The sequence below is a fragment of the Nicotiana tomentosiformis genome, chromosome 11 (genome assembly GCF_000390325.3).
Source record: "Nicotiana tomentosiformis chromosome 11, ASM39032v3, whole genome shotgun sequence".
NCBI lineage: Eukaryota > Viridiplantae > Streptophyta > Magnoliopsida > Solanales > Solanaceae > Nicotiana > Nicotiana tomentosiformis.
This window is the reverse complement of record NC_090822.1, coordinates 45,279,153-45,301,102: the sequence shown is the minus strand read 5'-3', so window position 1 is coordinate 45,301,102 and position 21,950 is coordinate 45,279,153. Positions and strand designations below refer to the sequence as shown.

Here is a 21,950-nt window from a genome sequence, read left to right as displayed (position 1 = left end):
CATCAAACCACTAACCCAAGGCCATTTACACAAAAGTCAAACTTCGGTCAACTCTTATAACTTAAGCTTCCGTCCTTGGAACTAAGTATTCCAATTCACTCCAAAACTTCACGAAACCAAACCAACTATCCCCGCAAAACACAAAAAAAAAAAAAGCATACGAGAAGCATCAAATAAGGGAACATGTCTCAAATACACAAAATGACCAGTCAGATCATTACATTCTCTCCCTCTTAAACAACGTTCATCCTCGAACAAGTTTAGAATCATACCTTGGATATCAAAATGTTGAGGATATATGCTCCGCATATCATGCTCGATCTCCCAAGTCGCCTCCTCAACAGGTTGACCTCTCTATTAAACCTTCACCGATGCAATATTTTTTGACCTCAACTTCTGAACCTGCCTATCCAAAATGGCTACCGGCTCCTCATCATAAGTCAAATCCCTGTCCAATTGCACCAAGCTAAAATCCAACATATGTAACAGATCCCCATAGTACTTTCGAAGCATGAAAACATAATACATTGGATGAACTCCCACTAAGCTGGGTGGCAAAGCGAGTATGTAGGCCATTTCATCAACTCTCTCTAGCACCTCAAATGGACTAATATACCGAGAGCTCAACTTTCCCTCCCTCCCAAATCTCATCAAGCTCTTCATAGGCAAAACTCGGAGAGAACATTCTTACCCTCCATGAAGGCCACATCACGAACCTTCCTATCCGCATAACTTTTCTTCCTGGACTGTTTTGGACATAGCCGCTCTTGAATCAACTTCACCTTCTCCAAAGCTTCACGAACCCAATCTGTTCCCAATAATCTAGCCTTACCCAGCTCAAACCAACCAACCGAAGAACGACAGTGCCTCCCATATAGTGCCTCATACATAGCCACCCGGATGCTCGAATAATAGTTGTTGTTATAGGCAAACTCCGCTAATAGAAGAAACTAATCTCACTGGCCTCTGAAATCTATGACACATGCCCTCAACTTATCCTCCAAAATTAGAATGGTCCGCTCGAATTGCCCGTACATCTAAGGGTGAAATTCAGTACTCAACTCAACCTACGCACCAACTCACCCTAAACAACTCTCCAAAAATGCAAAGTAAATGAAGTACCTTGATCCGAGATAATAGACACAGGCACACCATGCAAGCAGACAAACTCCCTGATGTAATTCTTAACCAACTGCTCCAAAGTGTAGAAAGTCATGACTGGAATAAATTGTGTCGACTTGGTCAGTCTGTCCACAATGACCCAAATAGCACAAAATCACCTCAATGTCTGTAGCAAACCTACAACAAAGTCCATAGTGATGCGCTCCCACTTCTACTCTGGTATCTCAATCTTATGAAGCAACCCACTAGGTCTATGATGCTCATTGAAATGCTGACAATTTAACCACAGAGCAACATATCCAGCAATGTCTTTCTTCATCCTTCTCCGCCAATAATGTTGCTTCATATCGCGGTACATCTTCGCAACACCCGGATGAATAGAATATCGTGAACTATGAGCCTTCTCAAGAATCAACTCTCTCAACCTATCCATATTAGAAACATAAATCTGGCCTTGAAGCCGTAACACACCATCATCACCAATAGTCATCTTCTTAGTACCACATCGCAGCACCGTGTCCTTAAGGAAAAGAAAATGGGTATCATAATACTAATGAGCTTTGATGCGCTCAAACAAGGAAGATTGAGATACAACACAAACAAGGACTCCGCCAGGCTCCGGCATATCCAATCGCACACGAACCTGTTGGCCAAATCCTGAACATCCATAGCCGAAGGCCTCTCTCCAGTCGGAATAAATGCTAAACTCACCATACTCTTTGCCTTTCTATTCAAGGCATCTGCTACCACATTGGCTTTCCCCGGATGATACAGGATGGTGATATCATAGAGTCCTTAAATAGCTCACACAACTTTCGTTGCCTAAAGTTCAAATCCTTCTGCTTGAATAGATGATGAAGACTCTTATGATCCATACACACCACACAAGACACGCTATATAAGTAATGCATCCAAATTTTGAGCGCGTGTACAATAGAGACTAACTCCAAATCATGCAGTGGGTAGTTTTTCTCATGGGGCTTCAACTGGCGTGACGAGTAGGCAATCATCATACCATCTTGAATCAACACCCACCCAATGTCAATCCATGAAGCATCATAATAAACTGTATATGAATTTGATTCTGAAGGCAAAACCAACACTAGGCTTTAGTCAATGCTGTCTAGAGCTTCTGAAAGCTCTCCTCACACTCATCTGACCACTTGAATGGAGCGCCCTTCTGAGTCAACTTAGCCAATGGGGTTGCAATATATGAAAATCCCTCTATGAAGAGACAGTAATAACCAACCAAACCTAAAAAGCTCTTGATCTCTATAGTAGTAGAGGATATGGTCCAACTCTGAACTGCCTCAATCTTCTTCGGGTTTTCCTTGATCCCATCACTAGATACAACATGACCTAAGAATTTCATGGAGCCTAACCAAAACTCTCACTTGGAGAACTTAGCATATAACTTTCTCCCTCAAAGTCTGAAGCATAATCCTCAAAGGTTGCTCGTGCTCCTCCCTACTACGGGAATACACCACTATATTGTCAATGAACACAATGACAAATGAATCTAAATAAGTCTGGAACATATTATTCATCAAGTGCATGAAAGCTGTTAGGGCGTTAGTCAACACAAACAACATCACCAAAAACTCATAATGACCATAATGAGTCCGAAAAGCAGACTTAGGAATGTCCGAAGCCCTAATCTTCAACTAGTAACTCCCCGATCTCTAGTCAATCTTCGAGAACACCCTGTCACTCTGAAGCTGATGAATAACTCATCAATGCGTGGTAATGGATACTTGTTCCTGATGGTCACCTTGTATAATTGCTGATAGTCGATACACATTCTCATAGATCCATCTTTCTTCTTAACAAACAATGCCGGCGCACCCCAAGGTGAAAAACTAGGCCAGATGAAGCCCTTATCCAACAACTCTTGCAATTGTTCCTTCAGTTCCTTCAACTCCACTGGAGCCATGCGATATGGAGGAGTGAATATAGGTTGCATGGCTGGTGCCAAATCAATGCGGAAATCAATATCCCTCTCGGGTGGCATGTCTGGTAGGTCTGCTGAAAACACATCCGAAAACTTCCTCACTGCTGTAATTGATTCAATAGTAGGAGTATCAACACTAACATCTCTGACAAAGGCTAAATACGCCAAGCATCCCTTCTCAACCATGTATTGAGCCTTAAAGAATGAGATCACTCTACTTGGAGTGCAACCAAGAGAACCCTTCCACTCCAATCTTGACAACCCCTGGCATTGCTAATGTCACAGTTTTAGCGTGACAATCAAGAATAATATGGTATGGGGATAACCAATCCATACATAAGATCACATTGAAATCCACCATATCCAATAATAAGAAGTTTGTCCTCGTCTTAAAACCACAAATAGTGACCACACATGACCAATAAACTCGATCCACCACAATAAAATCACCAACAGGTGTAGACATATGCACATGAGCATCAAAAGAACCATGAGGCATATCCAAACAAGAATCAAAGTATGATGACACATATGAATAATTGGAACCAGGATCAAACAATACTGAAGCATCCCTACGGCACACAGAAATAATACTGGTACTCGCTGCATCAGAAGCAACAACCTCGATCCTCCCTGGTAAGCATAACATCTGGCCTAGCCCCTGCTAGACTATGCTCCCCCTCTAGGACGACCACGTCCTAGATGACCTACACCACAAGCTGGTTGAGCGGGTGGTGTAGCAACTAGTGCGGGGACCATAGTCTGATCTTTCTGCTGCACTGGACCTCTACAAAAATAGGGGCAATACTTTCTGACGTGTCCAAACTCTCTACACTCATAGCAACCTCTGACTGGGAATGACTGCGGGGCCTGAGTCGGACCCCATAAACCAGAATATCCACAAAAAAATCGAGTACTGATGAACCCTGAACAAATAGAGTGTGATGAGAACCCTGTGCTGGGAGTGCACTGAATGGAGACTGTATAGTAGCTCCTCGACTAGGTGGCAGTGAGTGATAAGTTGGTCTGCTAGACCGGCCTCCCCCAAACCAACCTCAACCTCCAGATGAGGCAACACTGAAACTACCTAAAATTCATGACCTCTTGTCCCTACCCTACATCATCTCTCTGGTCTCAATATGAATGCGCTCTATATGACGCGCTATCTCCACAGCCTGGTGAAATGGAGTTCCGGTCTCTACCTCTCTAGCCATAGCAATACGAATACCATAATGAAGACCATCAATGAATCTCCTCACTCGCTCCTCATCAGTAGGAACCACAATAGTAGTATGATGGGAAAACTTTATAAACCTCATCTCATACTCAGTAATTGACATCGAACCCTGCTGATGGTATTCAAACTGCCTCCTCATCTCCTCTCTCCTAGTGCAGGGTAGAAATGCTCCAAAAAGACCTTGTAAAACTAAGCCCAGGGAAGAGGAGGTGATCATGCTTGTCGACTCATCTCATAAACCTACTACCACCTCTTGGCTGGACCCTACATCTGGAAGGTGGTGAAATCAACTCCATTGGACTCTACTAATCCCAAATTGCGCAGAGTCTCATTTCAAAGATCTAAGAATCCCTGAGCATCCTCTGAAGGTGTACCACTAATGTGAGGAGGATGAAACTTGGTGAACTTATCTAACCTCTTCAGCTTATCAGCTGACATCACGGGTCTCTCCTCAAGTTGCGCGACAATAGTAGGCTGAACTCCACCAATTGGTAACACTGCAGGAGTATGATAACTATGAGCCACCTGCTCTAGGATACGTGTAGCTGGAGTCTGCGCTCTGCCTCCTTCCTAAGAATAATCTGGTACAGTAGGAAATGCCCCCGCCTGAGACAAACTCTCGAACAACCTAACCATACAAACCAAAGCATCCTTAACAGCTGGTGAAACAAATAGGCCCTGGGGAACTTGAGTTGGTACATGTGGCTCATCATAGTTTTGAACATGATCCTCAACAGGACCTACTGGTGGCAATAGCTGCACGAGCAAGGGCTCTAGTTGCAGTGCGTGTTCCGTCCCTACCTCAGCATCAACTGCGACCTCTCACGACCCTAGCCTGGGGTACCAGCGTCTGCCCAGCTGCACTTGACGATCATGTCCTCACCATCTATGAGAGAATAGAAGACTAGAGATTCTGACTTAAGGATAAACCAAATTCGCATGATAAAGAATGAAGGAAGTGGAGCTTCCTAATAGTCTCGTAGCCTCTAGAAGATAAGTACAGACGTCTCTGTACCGATCCATAAAACTCTACTAGACTTGCTCATGACTCGTGAGACCTACACAACCTAGTGTTATGATACCAAATTATCACGACCCCAAATCCCACCAAATGATGTCACGGCACCTAGCACTGTCTGTTAGGAAAGCCAACATCCAATATACATAAATGAACCTCAATTACAATAAGTAAAAGTATCAAAAGAGGAATATGATAAATAACTGAAGCAATATAGCAATACAACTGAAATACCATCCGAGAACCTAGTGTCAATGTGTACATGAGCTCTACCGAATAAATAAGTAAAACAGTCTATATAATGATACAATACAGTCTAAAGTACATAAATAGTACTCCCTCTGTCTCAAATTATATGTCATGATTCTCTTGTATACACCCCTTAAGAAAAATCAATTAGGATGCAATTTTACTACTTTACCATTATTCATGTCTTAATATTTAATCTTTCTTCATTGGTATTTGAACAAAGATAGTCATAATTGGGGTTTTTGTAGTCTTCAAGGATAATTATTACTAAGGGTAAAAAAGAAAAAATAATTAATTTTGTCTTGAACTTCTAAAATGACCAATAATTTTAGTAACCACGACTGATAATATGAAACGGAGGGAGTAATAACAAAAGTAATGGGAAGGACTCCAAGGCCTGCAGACGGAAACATCAGTGCTACCTTGAAATCACCAAAGGAAACCTGGTGCAACTCTCTAACAATCAGCTCTATCAACAACACTTGGATATGCTCATAAAGTGCAGAGTCTAGTATGAGTACAACCGACCCCATGTATTAAGTAAGTAGCAAGCCTAACCTCGGGCTGAAGACAGTAATGAGATTGGCAAAGTCTGCTGCTCATTTTCAATAGTCAACAAAACAGATACAACAAAAAACATAATAATAATAATAATAATAATAATAATAATAATTATCATAATAATAATAATAATAATAATAATAATAATAATAGTAATATAATGCTAATAATAATAATAGTTATAATAATAATACTAATAATAGTACTAATAATAATAGTAGTAATAATAATAATAGTAGTAATAATAATAGTAGTAGTAGTAGTAGTAGTAGTAATAATAATAATAATAATAATAATAATAATAATAATAATAATAATAATAATAATAATAATAATAATAATAATAATAATAATAATAACAACAATAAAGGGAAAGCAGCTCAAGACTAACAAGTTTAACTTATTCACGTTAACAAAAAAATAGGCATACTTTCCAATCAAATCAGCTATGTCATCAATCTCAAGATACAAATGTTCAATTAGCATGAGAAAGATACATCTATATGCCTGCATGACAAGTAACAATGCCAAAATCAATGAATCGACAATGAAATCATCAAATAAGCACACTTTCAGCACTGTACGGGTGCCTGGCATAAAGCCCATCACTATGCACATACCAAGTGCCTGCAATCACAGGGCTAAAAGACCATGAGTTATGACATGACCCTGAAGGGGCGGATCCTAGCTCATGCGCTAATCGGATCAAAAGTCAACGATCATCATAACTTAGCCCAAATGGATTGGTTCACGTGTGACCTCAATATCAATACCACTTAGCCCAATAGGGGGCATGTCGTACATGTCACCTCAATATCAATATCAATACGGTTCTAAGGCCCCAGCATAGTCATCAATCCGCTCAAAACTCAAAAATACCAATATCTCATAATATCATAAATCAACATACCGCACGAAATATACCAATGTGCCACAATTCCACTCAACTCCTAGCACTCAAGTAAGGAAATCAACAACATTTTATATAACATGAAAGAAGTATACAGAAATGGTAAAAATAACACGCATATATAGTGTCATGACTGAAAACGTTTGCTACAAATAGGGAAAATGACTCAATAGAGCAAAATAGCCCAAACATGTCTCAAACAGAGAAACACATAGCCTAGACATAATTTTTATCCTGAATAATAGCCCAAGTAGTCATACAAGTAGAGAGAACATGTTACACAAAGGCATGATAGAAAAACAAGGTGCATAACAACCTAAGGTCTACTCAGATCATGAATAATAATAGTGTACGCAAATACGCTCGTCACCACGTTCGTGCATCATACCCAACACATAGCAATCATAGAATCTATGGGAAAAATACCATCATGCAAAATCTAGGCAAGATACTTACCTCAAAGCACAAGAATCAATACTCCAGAAAGCCCTAGCCTCTCGAATCGAACACCAAACGGCTTGAATCTAGTAAAAACAACTCAGTAACATCAAACACGGCTATGGAAATTGATTCCAAGTAACAAAGCTCCAATCTTTATCAAATAACAAAAAGTCAACCAAAAGGTCAACACGGGCCCACACCCCGGAACCTGACAAAAGTCATAAATCCCGATCACTCATTCTAACACGAGTCCAAATATACAAGTTTCATCTAAATCAGACTTTGATTCGAGGTTCAAATCTCCATTTTTCACTTTCCAAAATTTACTCACAAAATTTCCATTTTCTCCTATAGATCAACAAAAAGCCAAAATCAAAATTATCCCAATCTACGTGGTAAAAATCAGCTTAAAATTGCCCAAATCCGAGCTCCCGATCTCAAAATATGAAAACATAAGTCAAACCCTCGATAAAATATACTTTGTCTAGTGCTTTCGCACCTGCGGCAAAATCTGCCGCTTCTGCGGTGTCGCTTTTGCGACCAAATACTCGCTTCTGCGAGTATCACTTACTCCCAGACCCCTCCGCTTCTGTGATATCGCATGTGCGGCCAAAGAGTCAGCTTCTGTGCATAGCTCCAAACTGGCCTGCTCTGCATCCTCACCCTTCACTTCGCATCTGCTATTGCACAGATGTGCAAACCTCCGCGCTTCTGCGAACCTCTCCTGTCCAACCATCCTTCACTTTTACATCTTCATGTCTTCTTCTGCGGACTCGCACCTGCGGTCCGAACCACGCAGGTGGGGAAACACCAGAACCAGATTGCCTCAAGCCTCTAAGTGATCCGAGACTCATCCAAAACACTCCCGAGCCTCTCGGGACCTCGTCCAATCACACCAACCAATCCCAAAATATAATACGAACCTAGTCGAAGCCTCAAATCACATTAAATAATATCAAAACCACAAATTGCATCTCAATTCAAGCTTAATAACCTAATCATACTTCTAACTTTCAAAAGATGAACCACGTCTAACCAACCCAGAATAACCCCAAATTTTGCACACAAGTCTAAATGACATAACGAACCTATTCTAACTCTCGGAAAAATAATCTGATCCTGATAACATCAAAGTCAACTCCCGGTCAAACTTATGAATCTTCAAAACCTTCAATTTTCCAATTTCCACCCAATAAGTCCAAAATCACCATACAAACCTATTAGAACCATCAAATCACAAACCGAGGTCGTTTACACAAAAGTCAAATCTCGGTCAGCTCTAATAACTTAAGCTTCCAACCTTGGAACTAAGTGTTCTAATTCACTCTAAAACTTCCCGGAACCAAACAAACCATCCCCACAAGTCACAAAGAATAAAAAAGCATACATGAAGCATCAAATAGGGTAACGGGTCTCAAATACATGAAATATCTGGCCGGATCTGTTACACCCTATATTTTCGTACGTGAAAGTATGCCATAAATAAATTGATGGAAGCTCGGAAATAAGACATTATATCCCGCATTTTTCGTAAATTAAAGTTTCATCGTAAGTTAATCGACGTATTTTCGGGAATGGAATTATTTTGAGATTATAAGCATTATTCTATTTCAAACAAGTAATGAGTAAATTCGTGAAGGTGAGAGGGTAACCAAATCGAAGAAAATGAATATTCGTCGAAGTTTGACATTTTGGGATAAAATATGGTCCGAGCTAAAATACCCGATATTTATGGACTAGTGCCACACATGACCACGATAGTAAGGTGTATTAAAAGTGAGTAGTATTTTAAGTAATTTGAGATAATTCTTGATTATGTGGATAATCAGGTAATTATTGATTTTAGTGGGAGATTAACAATTACTTAAGATGTTGGTGGTTAATTGATTGGGAATGGGTAAGCATCAACGTGGCAGCAACATAAATCAACTAAGTGACTCTTAAATCATTCTTCAAGGTGGCCCACACTTTAAAGGTTAAAAATGACCTCTCTTATTCACCAAAGTGAATGGCTCACCTCTACTAATTTAAGAGATTCCTTATCTCATTTTTGGTTGAAAGATATGATTAAGAATGCCTCTTCAAATTCACAAAGACATAGAATAGAACGTGATAGCTTCGGCAAAGATGTTGATTAGAAATAGCAATGTAATAGCTTCAAATGTTTCATACGAAGGCTCAAATTCACAAAGACATAGAATGGAACATGATAGCTTTGGCAAAGATGTTGATTTGAAATAACAATGTAATAGCTTCAAATGTTTCATACGAAGGCTATTTAATACTATAACAATGTGGTATTTGCGATTTTAGGGGAGTACGGTGTAATCTTTCTCAAGAGAATCGACTCAGGTATGTTAAGTCTAAGCTCTTCCTTCATTTTGGCATGATCTCATAATTACATGTGTTTGATAACGAGGCATAAAGAGAAGTTCATACTCCCGAATTTATATACATTATCTTAGTCTCATAAATTACAGTATTCTCCTTATCGGGACTTCATATTTAATTGAGTATGGTCTTCTTCTAGTCAAGAGAGCAAAGAGCCTATATATACAGTATTACAGTATTTTCATTACCATCGAGCTATAATCGATGGGCAGGCCCCTCTGATCATTACCTCTGATCAGATGGTAAGTTATATACCGAGCCTGCTATGACCGAGCGCCTATGAGCGAGCCCAGTTGGCCTAGATACAAAGCCTAGTATGGCCGAGCGCCTATGAGCGAGCCTACTACGACAGAGCAGTTATATATATATATATATGTATCCTTATAGGGCCGGACAGATATTTTACTTACTATATTGAGAGAGTTGAGTCAGTATCAGCAGGTGAGTATATCTTCAGATTATCTTTGACTCCCAGTTACTTTCAGTTATTATATTATCAGTTCAGTTTCAGCTTTCAGTATATTGCCTTACATACTCGGTACATTATTTGTACTGACGTCCCTTTTTACTTGGGGACGCTGTGTTTCATGCCCACAGGTCTCGATAGACAGGTCGAGAGTCCTCCAAGTAGGCGATCAACTCAGCAGAAGATGTTGGTGTACTCCATTTTCTCCGGAGTTGCTTGTTTGGTCAGTATGATTTAGATGTATATTGTTTGGTATGGCGGGGCTCTGTCTCTACCCTTATGACAATTTTGTATTCTTAGAGGCTTGTAGATAGATGTCATGTACGTAAAAACTTGTATGGCCTTGTCGGCCTATGTTCAGTGTACAAGTGGTTATTTTGGTCCTATAGGCCCATATGTCTTATGTATAAGTTGGTATTACATGTTGTACTCTACCTATCTCACGGCAGCCTCTCCGGCTCAGTTATCTATGATAGTATGATATAAAAAGATACGTTGTGTTGGTACTCGGTTGAGTAAGGTACCGGGTGCCCGTCGAGGCCCATCGGTTTGGGTCGTGGCAGGATCATTACACTATCAAAAACATCATCTCTACCTTCAAGGTAGGGGTAAGGCTAACGTACACAATATCCTTCCCATACCCCACTTGTGAGACTATACTCGATTTTTTTGTTGTTGTTGTTGTTGTTGTTTGACGAGCGCAAAACACACACTTAATTATGCTCGCTAGTTGAATATAGTATAATATAATATCGTATCCACAGGGATTGGAGTTAAATAATATCTTTGTAGTTTATAGATTGATTGCTATCCAAGATGATCAACAATTGAGATTTATGTGATTAAAACTAAAATTAACTAAGTGTCTAAACTATTGGTTAATGACAATTGCATCAAGAGTAAGCAATAAAGATATCAGTGGGAGAAAATAGGGGTTGATTGGATAGGTGCAAGATACTTGTCTGGGATTTAACTCTAGTTAATTCACTTCTAAGGTTCAAGTGATTCTCTAAAATTCACTCTATTATTAGTTCGAATGTTTAGTAGAAACTCCTCTCTCGATTAAGTTTCAACCTCATAATATGAACTAAGTTAAGCTCGGTAAAGATATGCAAGAATTCGTAGTGGATTGATTTGTAAGAGAACCTCTTTCGATTATTCTCCTAACTAGGTCTAAACAATAATTCAACTAGCCTTTTTTGATTACTAAGAAGAATCAATGAATTCAATCAACAAGATAATGCAAAAACATCACAAGTTACGCCTCTTTCGATTACATTCACATGTGAATATATAGGCAATAAGTAAAATACCCAAAACGATTCAATACATAAAAACTAGAGTTAATATCCACAAACAATTCTCAAAACACCAAATCCATCAATCCCTAAAGAAATATTACTCAATAGATATGGAGAAATTCATCGCAAATAAGTTTAAGTTAAAGGAAAACATAAAACAATCCAAACCCTTGTCTTGAGTGAGGATTGAAGGATGAAATCCTTTTGCTCTTTCTTCTCCAACTTCTCCTTAGCTTCCTTAGGTATACTATATATCAAAAGTCCTCAAAATACCATTTTCCATGTATATATACCAAGTAGGCTCGGGCCCAAACGAACACACCTTCTCCTACCCGAAATAGGACTCTTTCTGGAAGGGGACGTGCGTGGCCGCGCACTTGGAGATGTGCTCGCGCACTTGGTCGTGCATTTTGCACAGTACACTGCCTCATATACGCGCCCGGTGCGCGATCATGCACCTGGGTGACATCCAGCTTGATTCTTCATTTCTCTCTTTGAATGCACTAGTGTCCGTTGATCCCCGAACTCGATCCCAACTTAATCCTTGGGCTTTTACTCAGACTTCAAAGCTTCAAAATAGCATAAATTCATGCCACAACATCTACATAGCTTGGAATCACTCCTACAAGGCATAAAACACACAATTAGTGCAAAACACTAGCGATGAAGGCTCAAACTCAATTAAAGTGTATTAAATTAGAGTGCGATAAGCAACTTAAACATGCAACACTTAAATTATTGCTCGTCCTCGAGCAATCAAACTACACTTTATATAGACACCACCTCATTACTCAACTCTCATAACTCATCATACCAAGAATATTTAAAATAGATTAAGCACTCTTACATAACATCCTCGCCTCAAAATTTGACTCAAAAGCACCACACATTTTTTATAACTCGCTCACTTACTCTAACACAGAGGTCAACGACATTACCTTTCCTTCATGAATCACGTGCCCTCACAACAAAAGAGAGTAGTTCCATACACAATCAAATTTAAGAACAATTAGGAACTTCAAATAGAAAGAATTCTCTCACTCTCAGAAACAATATTCATATGCCATAAAAGATGAACCATAGGCTTGCCCGTAGCGTACTACTCTACTAGTTGAGTTCATTCAGTCAAGGATCAAGTAGGACTTTAATTGGTTGTAATGTAGGCTGCGTGACGGGTAGGGTACATTTGGATATAAGAGTGACTACACCTCCCTAAGCACTTTAATACATACATTTCATTCAAAACCCCACAAATATGTAAAACCAATACTCCACCTTCACATCAATTTACATTAACTCCCAACTTCTTTAAGCACAAATACATCAAGAGTTACCACTTATCAATGAATAATTTTCACAACAATACACTATGTATTTTTTTTCTCTTTTCTCTTTCAAGTGGCTCTTACTTTTTCAAAACATTGCACCTTTATCCTTATTTCAATAGTTCCACTCAAAAGCCAAACCAATCACCCCACACTTTAACTTTTTACAAAGTTCATGACAATTTCAAATGCTCATGAGAGGTACAGGGTTCAAATAGATGGTAAATTCAAACAAATGGATAAGGCTTGTAATGTGGTTGCCAAAGAAATGGGATTACAGGCTCAACGGGGTTAACTAAGATACATAACAATTTGGTGGGTAAATGCATATTATTGGCTCAACCAATAAATGCCTATATCCTTTCCAAGACTGAACAAAACTACTATTTCGCTTTGCAAACACACGGGTCAAGTTCTAGACATCAAGCAATGAACAGAATAATACAAAACCTCACACACACATGGCACATAACTCACTCAGGATCGGACTCATCAAGACACTCTAGTCAAAGCAGTTAAACAAAATTAAACTTATACAAATTAAGGTACTTATGCAAGAGACAAAAATTGAGCCTAAGCGTCACAACTAAAGCACTTACTATTCTCAAGGCATAATAAAGTCAAGAGACATTGTTTTCAATTCTAACCATAGCACAAGGTTTCCTACTATTCTACAAAATAAAAACTAACTACACCCGGTTCAAAAAAAAACCCTTGGAAAAGAACCGCGGCCCAAAGAAAAACCAAGGGGGAATTATTACACTACCTACAAAAGAAAATCTTTTTGTCTTCTTTCTTTCAACTTTATCCCTCAAGAAACCTTTCGATGATATCCATCATCGGGAAAAAATGAAAATTTTAAATTTTTTATGTTTTTTCAATTTTTTCTTCGAACCACTACACTAACAAACAAAAACTAAAACTAATCTACATACAACATACACATATCCACCACCCCACACTTTAAGTTGTGGCATGTCCCCATGACACACAATTAAAAAGCATAAGGTAGAGGAAACTTCCCTGAATCTCTAGTCGGGGTCTGAGTCAAAGTCGGGCTCCATTCTTCTCGCCCGAACTAGTGCACACATCCATGCAGACAGCTTCTTCTCAACCTTCTTGGGGTACACCCCACACTTATCTTGTTCACTAACCGCAACCTTCGCTTTTGAGCTCTTCACCTTCCACTCAACACTTGCAGCTGGTTTCTCCTTTATCACCCCTATCTCCACATTCATCTCGAAGGTCACAGTTTTCTCACCCACTCTAAGCATGAGCTTTCTATCATGTATGTCTAATATTTCTCTGTCCGTCGCTAAGAATGGTCTTCCTAAGATAAGGGGGACCAATTTGTTCTCCTCCGTCTTCATCACAATGAAATATACAGGAAGTACAAACTTATCTACCCGAACTAATACATCTTCCACTATCCCATCGGGTATGATAGTTGCTTGGTCTGCCAGCTGCAAAGATATTGGCACAGACCTTATCTCTCCAAGCTCATTCTCCAATTTCCTGTAAATAGACAAAGGTATTAAATTAATTGAGGCACCAGAATCACACAAATACTTATCAAAATTAAGAGTGCCTAATGAGCAAGGTATAGTAAAACTCCCTGGATCTCCACACTTTTGTGGGAGTTTGTTTTGAAAAATTACGCTGCAATGCTCGGTGAGCTTGACTACTGATGTCTCATCAATCTTCCTTTTCTTTGTAAGGATCTCCTTTAAGAATTTGGCATAAGCTGGCATTTGTGAGATAACTTCTGTAAATGGCAAGTTTGCATTAACCTGTCTCGGCATATCTAAAAATCTCTCAAACTGCTTGTCCAACTTTTCTCTATACAACTCTAGGGAAAAGGGTAGAGCAGGCATATGCTCTCTCTCATTAGATTCCTCCCTTCTTGAAGTTTCCTCCTTCTTCTTTTGCTCAGCTACTATCTTACCTTTCTTCTTTTTATCAACTTCATTTTTCAACTGCTCCTCAACTTCTTTTTCAGGTACCACCTCTTTTTGGACTGGAGTGGGATCTTTCAATACGTGCTTGCTTCTCAAGGTCACAATATTTACCGCTTCTTTGGTGTTTCTTTCAGTGTCATCTGGTAGAGTACCTGGGATTCTCTCACACAGTACATTTGCAATTTGTCCCACTTGCTTCTCCAAATTTCAGAAACCAGTGCCAAGTTCTTTGATAGCTGAACCATGAGCATCTAATCTCTCATCTGCTTTGACAATGAAGTACTTCATTAGATCTTCTAGCCCATACGAAATTGGCTATTGAGGCTGGAACTGAGGCCTCGACTGATTCAAAAAACCAGGAGCTCCTTGAAATCTAGGATTGTTTTGTTGCCATGCATTTGCAGTACCCCCAGGTGAACTCCACGAAAAACCGGGCTGCTTCTGACCCATTGCATTGAAGTTATGATTTCCAACAATATTAACTTCCTCGATTGAGGCTTGAGACTCATGAGTAGGGTGTCCTTTTCCACATATATCACACGCTGCATGGGGCTCACTGTGTATCAAGGCTAAGGTCAACTTCCTTATTTCCTTGGCTATGGCATCAAGCTGTACCTGCACAGATGTGTTAGCATCATCTTGGTGAACACCAGTTGATCTTCTTCTTTCAGCACTTTTAGAGGGCCACTGATTTGCGTCTTCAGATAACTCATTTAGAATTATGACTATCTCCTCTGGAATCTTCTTCATCAACGGACCTCCAGCCGCATTACTCAATGTTCTACGTGAGGCTGGTGATAATCCATCCCAAAAATCCTGGAGTTGCATCCAGAGTTCAATTTCACTATGTTGACACTTTCGCACTATATCCTTAAATCTCTCCCACGCTTCAAACACGGTTTTAGTCTCGTTCTGGCAAAAGTTATGGATTTCTCTTCTAAACTTGCCCGTCTTAGCTGATGAGAAATATTTGTCAAGAATTTTCTGGTCATCTCATCCCATGTTCTAATCAATCCATTAGGCAAACTTCGAAGCCAGTGCTTTACATCATCTTTGAGTGTGAAGAGGAATGCCCTTAAGTAAACTGCATCCTGTGACACACCATTGTATTGAAAGGTGTTCATAATCTCCTCGAAGTCCATCAGATGGTTGTTTGGATCTTCTTTCATCTTTCCACTGAAGACACAGCTGTTTTGAAGAGTTTGAAGCAACCCTTGCTTTAGCTCAAAATTATTAGCTACAACTGGAGGTGGTCACACACTAGATAAGCCTTGGTTGTATACCGGTCTAGCATAATCACCAAATGGTCTCCCAGCACCGGGAGCTATGTTTCCGAATTGGTCTGCAGCCAAAGGTTGATTCTGAGCCATTCTCCGAGCCCTCTCCTCCTCAAAGACAAGTTGTGCATTTCGAAAAGCTGTCTCCTCAACATCTCATGCAGCTTTTTCTCATTGTTGTGCTGCCTCTCTTGTAGCCAAATCCACATTATCATCATCTCCAGCCATAATTTCTTTGGTTGAGGATTGCCCAACCTTCTCTATATTCTCGGGGAGATATCTTTCCTTCCCCAACTGTTATAGTTGTTTCTCGATTTCTGGTTCGTATGGTACCACTTCTTTCCCAGAAGATCGAGTCATGCACCAATCTAACCTGTAGCCTGTGCACAGTCAAGGAACACCAAATGTAAAAAAGAGAAATAAAATAAAAAGAAAAATTCTTGAATTAGCACTACAAACTACTTGCGTTTTCTGTGAACAGTAACTAGCAGCGCAGCAACGGCCACTATGCCGTTGTCCGGTGGTGAAAAGCCACTGGACCAATCCCAAAAGATGCGCAATCCAATGGCGTACAAACCCTAGTTGGGCGCTCTTATAAATTCCAATCAAGATGCTGCACATCTAAATTTTGGTGATGCGATTACTGTAGCAAAACATATCCATGGAATGTAATGTCACTGAAGAGATCAGTTACTTATTTTGCGCACAAGGGAGAGGAGCATCAGTATAGAATCTTCCCATAGTCTATTGGTTTTGATCCCAAGGAAGAAACAACTAAGGCAGCTATGGATATCAATGCCAAACCTTGTGCCAGATCTGTTTGCGAAAAGGGCTCTATTATCTATAGCTTCAACAGTTGGCATCCCTATTGCAATTAATAAATCTAATCAAACAAGATCAAGACCTAGCACTGCTAGAGTTAAGGTAATTTTTGACCTCTCTGATAAGTTGCCGAAAAGGGTACGTTTACAGCATGTTGTTAATTTAACTGGTAAAGTTATGGAGGTTTTCCAGGAGATTATATATGATAACTTACCTGCATATTGCACTGTTTGCAAACACCAAGGTCATGAAGAGGAGGTTTGTCATTTAGTTTTTAAAAAATCTCCAAAGGAAAAACAGATGGAGGTACATGAATTTGAATATGTGGGAGATAAATTTCAAGGAGACTTAAGGCAAATATTGAATGAAAAAAGAGGCTTGGTTAATGGTGATCAAAGAGCTGGTGTACCCAATGTTAATGATCAGCTGGTCACAACCAAAAATTTGCAGCAGTTAGCTGATGGCAAAGGGGTCAAATCAGTAGAAAAAACACACAGTGAAGATCGAGGATCAACGGCTAGTAAAGACCAACATATACCAGTTATTACTGGTGTTGTAACAATTCTAGTTGCAGCTATTGGTGCTGAGCACAGTATGACTAATACAGGTTTTGCATTAGATCGTGGAGGTGTTGATGAGGCTTTGCTGCTGGAAAAGGGTCAGAAAAAGATAGCTATTGTTGATACAAGATTGAAGGATATCCTTGCTGCTACGGTTTTCGCGAGGATGTACACAACTACTGCTGGTGCATTGAAGGCTGCTACTGATCAAGCTAATACCTCAAATAAAACTGATATGACTAAACAAAATGGAATTACTGTTGAAGGTAGTGAAGAACAAATAATAGTTGTTACTGGTACTGTAACAGTTCCATTTGCAGCAGATATTACCGGAATTACTAAGGATTCGAAGAATGTTCTAGGTGCAGTTATCGATCGAGTTTCGTCAACTGTTACTAAGGGTCGAGCTGCTGGCCAAAAATCTATTGAAGCAGGGCATTGTCAGGGGCAAACAACTTTACAAAAATTATCAGATGGAAATAAGAAAGGAACTGGTGTAGAGGCAGTAGTAGGGAGTGATCAACAGTAGCTGGTGCAGTTGAAGCCTAAGGAATTTGAATCAATTACTACTGCTATCATAGCTGGTGTTTTGAATCCGAAATCGAAAGGCACTGGAGGTGATGAATCAAGTGATCGACCTACTGCTACAATTAAAGTAGTTGAAAAACTAGCAGGTTTTAAAGATTCTGATGTGCATGATAAAGGGCAAGATTTTGAAGGTGTTGAGGCTTTGGATAGTTCAACAGCTAAAGTTGTGAAGGCAGTGGGTAAACATGGTAACCATCACCAAAAACCTGTAGCTGAGCGTGCAATTGCTGGTGCAAAAATAGCTCTGTTGTAGGCTGAAGATACTGCTGCTTTGCATGGAGGTTTAAAGATTGATAACAATGATGTGAAGAATGATGAAGACTGGACAATGGTATCCAGCAAAAAAAGGAACTCCAAACAATTTGAAGATGAAGCATATTGAAAAGATTTCAAGAGACAGTGATGCACCAGGTAGTTCAAATCCATTTAATGCTCTTGTCAATGTGAAGTTTGATTGGAACAGTGCTGGGAAAAACTTGCACCTTGTGCATAACAATTCTACAACTCTAGCTGATTTAAATTTTACACGCAGGACATGGGCAGAACAAGCAAAAAAGGATGAAGAGGGTGAAGTGTTTGTTTCGTATGGAGAGCAACAATGCCAGATAATCGCAGCAGTAGGCTTGAAGAGTTATTCAGGTGAGATTATTTCAGACCATGACCGGGCATTTTTTGATGCTTTGGATAGTCCAAAACCTCATAAAGGTGCATTTTCAGCTGGCTCAAAAACAACTGCACTGGTGCTGAAATTTAGACATGAACCAGGTAGTGTACAATCAGGTAAGAACCTCACCAAAAAGCTGAATTTAGAGCTTCTGCAACGAAGCATATTGCCAAGAAGAGGCATGAACCATTATGGATGGTCGCACAAGAATTAGCTAATCAACAACTAGAGGCCAACTTGCTTGTAGCCATTTATGATGAAGGTGAGGAAGATGAATTACTTGCATATTGTCGGGAAGAGGCGGTTAGAAATGGAGAGTTATCTCCTATGCATAGTGGAAAAAAGAAGGTGAATGAAGGAGTAGCACTCAGGCAACTCCAAATAAGAGCTGCAAAGCAAAAAGGGGTTGCCCCCACCACATCTACAAGGTCCCATCGATTGGAGAAGAAATGAAAATTTTTGAAGATTTATTGAAGATAGTTGAAGAGGAATTTAGGGAACTTCAAATTGAAGAACTCACACGTATGATGAATGAGGGGCAAGACTCTAATTTTTACATTATTTTATTTTATCATTTTCAAAGCATCATCACATGTAATATCATCAAGGAGTATGTTATAAACTCTGTGATGATCATAGAGTATTAAGTTCTTTCTAGTTCGTATTTTCTTCATGCGTGCTAGTTGACAAGGTTTTTTATGCCTCAATAGGAATTATAAGGTAAGGTCCAGCACAGTGTGTGCTATATTCCTATGCCTTTGGGAAGATCCAAGCGGCTATGAGATTATACGCCCTTGTGAGACTTTTTGCTGGCAGCTACACCATGATCCTCTACATGAGGCTGCCATCTTAAAGCAATGGAGGCGCAAATGAGTGATTATATAGCCAAGGCATAGAGGCAACAGTATCGTAGCTAGTCCCCTTACTTGTACTTTTCCTTTGTTATTTCTTTTTTCTTTTATTATTAATAAAATAGCTACTAGGCATACCTAGTAGTATAATTTACCAAAAAAAAATTTATTTCCAGTACTATTGATTGCCAATCCCCGGAAACGACACCAAAATTTGACGAGCACAAAACACACACTTAAATATACTCGTTAGTCGAATATAGTATAATATAATATCGTATCCACAGGGATTGGAGTTAAATCATATTTTTGTAGTTTATAGCTTAATTGCTATCCAAGATAATCAAATATTGAGATTTATGAGATTAAAACTAAAAGTAACTAAGAGTCTAAACTATTGGCTGATGACAATTGCAACAAGAGTAAGCAAAGAAGATATCAATGGGAGAAAATAGGGGTTGATTTGATAGGTGCAAAATACTTATCTGGGATTTAACTCTAGTTAATTCACTTCTAAGGTTCAAGTGAGTCTCTCGAATTAACTCTATTATTAGTTCGAATGTTCAGTAGAAACTCCTCTCTCGATTAAGTTTCAACCTCACAAAATGAACTAAGTTAAGCTCGGTGAAGATATGCAAGAATTCGTACTGGATTGGTTTGTAAGAGAACCTTTTTCGATTATTCTTCTAACTATGTCTAAACAATAATTCAACTAGCCTCTTTCGATTACTAAGAAGAATCAATGAATTCAATCAACAAGATAATGCAAAAGCATCACATGTTACGCCTCTTTCAACAAGTAAAACACCCAAAATGATTCAATACATAAAAACTAGAGTTAATATCCACAAACAATTCTCAAAATACCAAATCCATCAATTCCTAAAGAAGAATTACTCCATAGATATGGAGAAATTCATCGCAAATAAGTTTAAGTTAAAGAAAAACATAAAACAATTCAAACCCTTGTCTTGAGTGGCGATTGAAGGATGAAATCCTTGTGCTCTTTCTTCTCCAACTTCTACTTAGCCTCCTTAGGTCTAAAGTATGTCAAAAGTCCTCAAAATACCATTTTTTCCATGTATATATACCAAGTAGGGTCGGGCCCAAATGAACACACCTTCTCCTACCCGAAATAGGACTCTTTCCGGAAGGGGACGTGCGCGGCCGCGCACCCGGAGATGTGCTCGCGCACTTGGTCGCGCATTTTGCATAGTACACTGCCTCACATACACACTCGGTGTGCGATCATGCACTTGGGTGACGTCCGGCTTGATTCTTTGTTTCTCTCTTTGAATGCACTAGTGTCCGTTGATCCCCGAACTCGATCCCAACTTAATCCTTTGATTTTTACTCAGACTTCAAAGCTCCAAAATAGTATGAATTCATGCCACAACATCTACATAGCTTGGAATCACTCCTATAAGGCATAAAACACACAATTAGTGTAAAACACTAGCGATTAAGGCTCAAACTCAATTAAAGTGTAGTAAATTAGAGTGCGATAAGCAACTAAAACACGCAATTATAGTCTAACATCATTGTTGCTGTTGTTGTTATTTCGGGACAATAGAAAAGTTTGTTAATATTCCTTAGATATTGGAAATAGAATAGAATAAGTGTAAAAAGAATGATACATTTTAAAAATAAAAATAAATGAGAATTTTAAAAGCAACCTTGTAATCACACATATAACTAAAAGAAATTTTCTTTCCATTAGAGAATTAAAAAATATAATTTTTTCCATTTAATTATTTCAATAAGTTGAGCCTTCGGTATATTGGTCCTTTTGAGGTGCTTGAGAGAGTGGGAGAGGTGGCTTATAGACTTGCATTGCCACCTAGTCTATCAGGTGTTCACCCAGTGTTTTATGTTTCTAAGCTCCAGAAGTATTATGGTGACATGTCACATATTTTGGACTTCAGCACGGTACAACTGGACGGGTATCTGACTTATGATGTGGAGCCGGTGGCCATTTTGGACCGGCAGGTTCAAAAGTTGAAGTCAAAGAATATAACATCAGTGAAAGTTTGTTGGCGAGGTCAACCGATCGAGGAGGCTACTTGGGAGGACGAGCGGGAGATGCGGAGAAGATATCCACACCTATTTGAGACTTAATGTATGATTCTAGTCCCATTCGAAAATGCATGTTTGTTTAAGAGGGGAGAATGTAATGAACCGGCCGGTCATTTTGTGTATTGTAGCCCCATTCCATGATTTATTACCTCTTCTATGTTCATTTGTGGTTTTGTGACTTG

General features: G+C 39.3%; 2 protein-coding genes and 1 non-coding gene across 3 annotated transcripts; 1 reads left to right on the top strand and 2 right to left on the bottom strand.

Moving 5' to 3' along the window:
* Positions 1–659: 659 nt before the first annotated feature.
* Positions 660–1,216, bottom strand: LOC138901365 (uncharacterized). The gene is made up of 2 exons (XM_070189120.1): positions 1,123–1,216; positions 660–937 (listed from the first exon to the last, which is right to left on the bottom strand). Exons 1-2 carry the CDS (start codon positions 1,214–1,216, stop codon positions 660–662), a joined length of 372 nt encoding a protein of 123 aa, XP_070045221.1.
* A 2,071-nt stretch (positions 1,217–3,287) lies between these two features.
* On the bottom strand, positions 3,288–3,722 carry LOC138901364 (uncharacterized). Its single transcript, XM_070189119.1, has one exon. It carries the CDS (start codon positions 3,720–3,722, stop codon positions 3,288–3,290), a length of 435 nt encoding a protein of 144 aa, XP_070045220.1.
* Positions 3,723–15,768: 12,046 nt separating this feature from the next.
* LOC117274805 (small nucleolar RNA R71) lies at positions 15,769–15,875 on the top strand. Its single transcript, XR_004504991.1, has one exon. It is a non-coding gene; the product is annotated as a small nucleolar RNA R71 (small nucleolar RNA).
* The last annotated feature ends 6,075 nt before the right edge of the window (positions 15,876–21,950 follow it).

Excerpts from the sequence above, each read along its gene's own strand:
- LOC138901365 (XM_070189120.1), bottom strand. The coding sequence starts at position 1,216 with ATGACTTTCTACACTTTGGAGCAGTTGGTTAAGAATTACATCAGGGAG. Across the intron at positions 938-1,122 it reads GTCTATTATCTCGGATCAAG|CGGAGTTTGCCTATAACAAC; the intron begins GTACTTCATTTA and ends TTCTTCTATTAG.
- LOC138901364 (XM_070189119.1), bottom strand. The coding sequence starts at position 3,722 with ATGTTATGCTTACCAGGGAGGATCGAGGTTGTTGCTTCTGATGCAGCG.